The 5375-nt window shown below is 34.7% G+C and overlaps 1 protein-coding gene across 2 annotated transcripts in view; it reads left to right on the plus strand.

The window, feature by feature from the left end:
* The first annotated feature begins 2647 nt into the window (after positions 1-2647).
* Positions 2648-5375, plus strand: part of LOC116851499 (neuropeptide-like 1) — a 20521-nt gene continuing 17793 nt past the window's right edge. Inside the window, exon 1 of one of the 2 annotated variants that reach the window (XM_032830951.1) lies at positions 2648-3020. In XM_032830951.1, the coding sequence (XP_032686842.1) occupies positions 2946-3020 (75 nt within the window). In that variant the 5' untranslated portion in view covers positions 2648-2945. The remainder of the gene's footprint in view (positions 3021-5375) is intronic. The other variant, XM_032830953.1, reaches the window with a different exon arrangement.

A 5375-nucleotide genomic window follows, 5' to 3' on the forward strand; every position in this document is an offset into this window, starting at 1 on the left:
TGTATAGTTGTTATTTAAAACATACCTATACGCGTTTATTAGCAACAATATCTTTTACGAATTTTGAACTAAGAGTTTATAGAACTCTTCAAATTTTAAAACTGGCTAATATTAAAAATGAGGAAGAAAGAATTAGAGTAGTGACATATAAGATATTTCGTAACTGATGAAATAATATAATTGAAAAGGAACTGATTAGAAAGTGAAGATTTACTTATTATAATGATTAATAACCATATGATTAAATTATTAATATGAAGAGCGATAATGAAAATCCTGTAGCTCTTCTGATTTTCTTTATCAGAAGCCATCGTAAACTACAGGAAATTTTAGATGTAAATATATGTCCTATAATAATAAAATGGTATTTTATAGAAATTAAGAGTAATTTAAAAGTTTCTCCTCTCAATTTAATGTCCTATTAATGTAATGTTCTATTAATGTTTGTAAGTCATTTATTTGCTTCGACGAATTGTTCTATCATTGTTTAATTACCGTGTAATTATTTGATTTACTGAACTTATTTGATGAATGTCACAGTCTATATGTAAAGTGGATTTATGTAGTTGCAATAAAATTCGGTAGCTTGCTTTATACATTGCTTTAAACAAAATGTAATTTTTTAAATTGCGCAACTTTTTTCTATCTGGATTGAGTTGAAGAAGATGATTGAAGGTGAACACACTATTCGTTTCCTGTTTACTCCACGTTCGAAGTATCGATCTCATAGCATTCACATGACAAATATACGGTCAATTATAGCGGAAATTTTAGATCCCCAAAAGACTGTATATCAAAATACGATCCACCGTCCACGAACGTCATAAGACTACGTGATATCTTTCGGTTCTTATTGCAAATCCCTTGACACATCACGAACGACCGGCTATAATGAGAATTTTTATTTATCTTTTATCTCATTTTTTATTTTACTTTAAGTTTACAAGAAATGTTTTTTTTCAATTTAAAGATTACATTGTAACAGTTATTTCAATTATATATACAGAAATAATTTATTTGAATTTTTATACGTAGTTGATAAATTTTTGCTTGTCATCATTCGAAGATATTCGGATAATAACGAAGAAAAATGTTGTATTTATGAAAGTAATCCAGTAAACACCGACTAATAATAACATTACATTAATATTATAATTTCCCATTCAATAATATAACTATTACACAACGCACGCGTTGCACATTGCATTTACATTGTTGAGTGAAAAATTATAATATAATATTGATATAATGTTGCTGGTAGTTATTAGTATTTTTTTACCGGATACGTATTCTAGTCTAACACAAAATAAACTATTTTGAATAAGTATCATATGAAAAAGTTTAAGTAATATAGTATTATGTAAGATTTGTTACGCAATTATGCAATTCTTAGGAAAAATAGATGTGTATTTATATTATATTAATTCTAATTTTATTTAAATTCTAATTTTTTCATATTTAAATTACAATCGGCTAATTTAGATATACTATCGAACTTTATTTGATTCAATGTGTCGCAGTAGTCTACTGTAATCATATCACCGATTCTATAAATATCCGACAAAAGTTTTCTCTCTCTCTCTTTCTCTCTCTCTCGGTCTCTCTCTTATTACGAGTCAAGCGACAGTGAGTATTATAGAGACGAGAGAAAAAATATTCAACGGAAAAAACGGAGAGACTTAATAAAGGACAATTCTATTTTAGTATTACTTTCTTTTTCTCGAAATCGCGCAGTTCTTAATTCATACATTTGGCATTATTACGATATATTTAACAAATGCATTTCGTTAAAAAATAATTAATATAATCGCTCTTTACATATATTACATAAAACAAACATAATTAATACCCGTTTTTACTAACGTCAATTAAATCTTAATTTGGATTTGAATTATATTTAGATAATGATTAAATTTGCTAGTAAATATCAACTAACAGCAACATTACATCAATATTATAATTTTCTATCCAACGGTGTAACTGTTATATAACACATGTGATGTTATGTTACTGATAATTGGATCTGCTGGATTAGATTAATCAATATTGATAGAAATATACATAAATCGCACATACTTTAGTTCGAAACTCGCCAGAATTGTTATGATTCTCTACATTATTGAACGACATCATACGAGACTATTAACCTTTTATTCGTAATATGGAAAATTATTAATTAAACTGAAATTTAGTTTGTTAAAGTCATATCATTTTAAACCCAGTTACATCAATCGATATCAATTGACATCACTATTGATTAATCGCTTAATCGATCAATCGATATCGAGAGTTAAATCGATTAGCACTATCGATAACGGTAACCGCCATCTTACTTTAAAAAACGGTACAGGAAACCGGTAGGTCGTCGGAGCTGTTTATAACACAAAATAGAATAGAATAAAGGCAATTTCCGCTATAGCGAATCGTGCCTTGGCAACTTTTCAATAAACCTGCTTGCCGAGAAAACGCACGGAAAACGGCAACAATTTTCCGATCAAGAGTACGGCGTTATTTTGAGTATGTTGAAATATTCTCTCTCTCTCTCTCTCTTTCTCTTCTCTTTCCCTCTTTCCCTCTTTCTCTCTGTAGCTCTCTGTGAACGTCGTGCAATAAGCATGAATATTAGGCTCGTAATTTCAGAACGCCCTTTCGCCTCTCGTCTCTTTTCATACTTCCTGAGAAGAGAGCTTTCGTGGAACGGTCTGTTTCATCGCCACCGTCAGTGATATGCGTGTCCACGGTCGAAAGGAAAAAAAAGAAAAGTGACGAAGACCCGGCTACGTGTATGCTGTATGTGGGTGCGCTATGGGGGCGAGAGGAGAACGCAAGGGGGTGGGACGCTTGCGCCGGTTGAAACGCACCCTATATAAGGAGGCAACACGTTCCGAAGCGATACTCACATTTGGAAGGCTGCCTCGCGAGGGACAGGTTGATCTGCCGGAAAGATGGGGTTCGCCAGGAACTACCTCGTAAGCCTGATCCTCTACGTTTCTATCGTTAACGAGATTCGTCAACCAGCGGTAAGTCCTTATTCACTCCGACTTGTCGACTTGTATCCTCTCGATTTATAATCGTTATTAGCTACTAACCTTGAAGTGTATATTTATTAGCTATAGTTAATACGTGTCGGATGATATTATAACAAATTTTATTGCAACTGCACAAACCCACTTTACATATAGACTGTGACATTCATCAAATAAGTTCAATAAATAATTACACGATAATTGAATAATGATAGAACAATTCGCCGAAACAAATAAATGACTAACAAACGTTAATAAAACGTTATGTTAATAGAATATTAAATCGAGAGGAGAAACTTTTAAATTATTCTTATATAACGAAGGATATTTAAGATTGAAAGTGGAACTTGCAATAGAAAATGACCTGAGTTCACTTTTTGTCATTTTTTGTGTCGATTACGTATACTTCGATTTAGTTGGCTTCTATTAGAAAGAATTTGCCTATACTCTAACAGCACGGGGACGTTCTGAGGACGTTCTGAGTAGATCGCAATGCGTATATTGCGATCATCTCAGAATGTTCTCATATGTACTGCGATCGAATGAGTACGTTCTGAGTAAATACGCGCGCGATACAAATGCATACGTATTATTTCAGTCAAACCTGAGAATGTACGCACGCGATAGAAAAGCGTACCATTTCCGTATCCCTGAGTGAAATCTGAGAGAACATTCGCACGTGAAAGAAAATCGAATGATACTATAAGTGATGTTCTAGCGTTCAACTTAGTACGTCACAGATGATCACAGTACAATAAGTACGAAAATGGGATGATACGCAGTACATCGCGTGTTAGGGTAGATTATCGTGTTTCTTACCACTTTAGTCTTTTAGCAGTTTCCGTCGAAATCTTTTGTCCTCTTTCGTTAGATGCACGTTTTGATCAAACTTTATGATGAAACAATATATATATTTTGAGCGAGTAACGTGTGTTTACAACGTGGTTGCGCTCGGAGGAATGTTTAACGGGCATCTCGAATATGCGCTTACGAAGTCACAATCTCACATCGCTTTATCGCAGTTTGCGAGCAAATTGAGAAATTTTGGTACTACTAATTGTAATCTTGATAATCCTCGTCGGGTATTCAGGTGCAGAGAGAAACGGAAATTTAAGAAACAAAGACTCGAGATATCTCAAAGTGTGTGTGGTCTTTTTTTTTAGAGAAAAATAAGAGATTGTTTGATTGGCTTCCCGGTTGATGCCGCGTTTTTTATGAATTTTTTTCGACGTTTTGAGAATTTGTTTCGACATTTCAGTTTACTTTTCCAGGAGACTCCTTCAGTAAAGAAACGATCTTAAACTGAGACAATTTCAGGTCGACTCTCTGTTGAAGATATCTCTTGAAGAAGTAAACTGTAATTTTCACGAAACGTCGAAAATAAATTTACAAAAAACGCAATCCGGAAGCCGGATCAAGAATTTCACCACATCGCGGAAGTCTAAAATATCAAAAAAGAGAACGTCGCGCGACAACCTACATATCTTATATATTCTCACCCTGGGAAATTTACAGAATCCATATTCTTTACGCAAGCACAGACAGCAGATTCCCTCGAGCCTTCGCTATTCGCACGTTTCAAGATTATTTGATATCGATGCGCGTCGCGTGTAATTTTTAAACACCGCCAGCCGCATTGTTACGCTCGTCAGCCTTCGCGGACAGTACAGAGTTTTTTCGAAGCTTTACGTGGCGCAAAACAGACACATGCATCATCCGCACAGCGGATGCTATTTGAAGGGAAAACGCGCGAGAGCGTATACGCCCACTTCTCTTTGTGCATTCGAAATATCGGCGATCGCGCGCCGAATTTCAGATAATGCCGAATTCCTGACAGTACCTGAATCGCTCGCATTTAGACAATTCCGTTCATGCTTGAGCGTAAAAAATTCAAGGATTCGCTCTCAGGACACCGGTTCGTTCTGCAGCCGACGCTTTTAAAGAGCTTTCGCAAGCCTGACATAAAGGGAATCGGTTGATCGAACGGATTATAGCTTCAAGCACACCAGAGGCACAACCTGGTATATATAATATAATTCCACGGATAATTAAAATCCACCGAAAAATTAACAAATCCATCGATTGCGGCTTAAGCGAATCCCAGGCATTCCCGCGATCCTCCCGTAATTTTAAAGCACCAAAGCCATTTCGAAAACACAAGCTGCGCTTAACACGGAGCTTTTCTTTTTAAAATATTTTTTTTAAATATACTGCGCGTTTATTCGCTGCAAATGCTCCGTTTCAGGCGTAAAATTGTTCTTGTACGTGTACTTTTTATTACACTTCCGCGAGCGCTAATGTATATATAATAAAACAACTTCGTAAAAAAAAAAAAAAAAAAACAAAAAA

The sequence above is a fragment of the Odontomachus brunneus genome, unplaced genomic scaffold, assembly GCF_010583005.1.
Source record: "Odontomachus brunneus isolate Ranch 3 - 2012 unplaced genomic scaffold, Obru_v1 Obru_scaffold_176, whole genome shotgun sequence".
Classification (NCBI taxonomy): Eukaryota; Metazoa; Arthropoda; class Insecta; order Hymenoptera; family Formicidae; genus Odontomachus; species Odontomachus brunneus.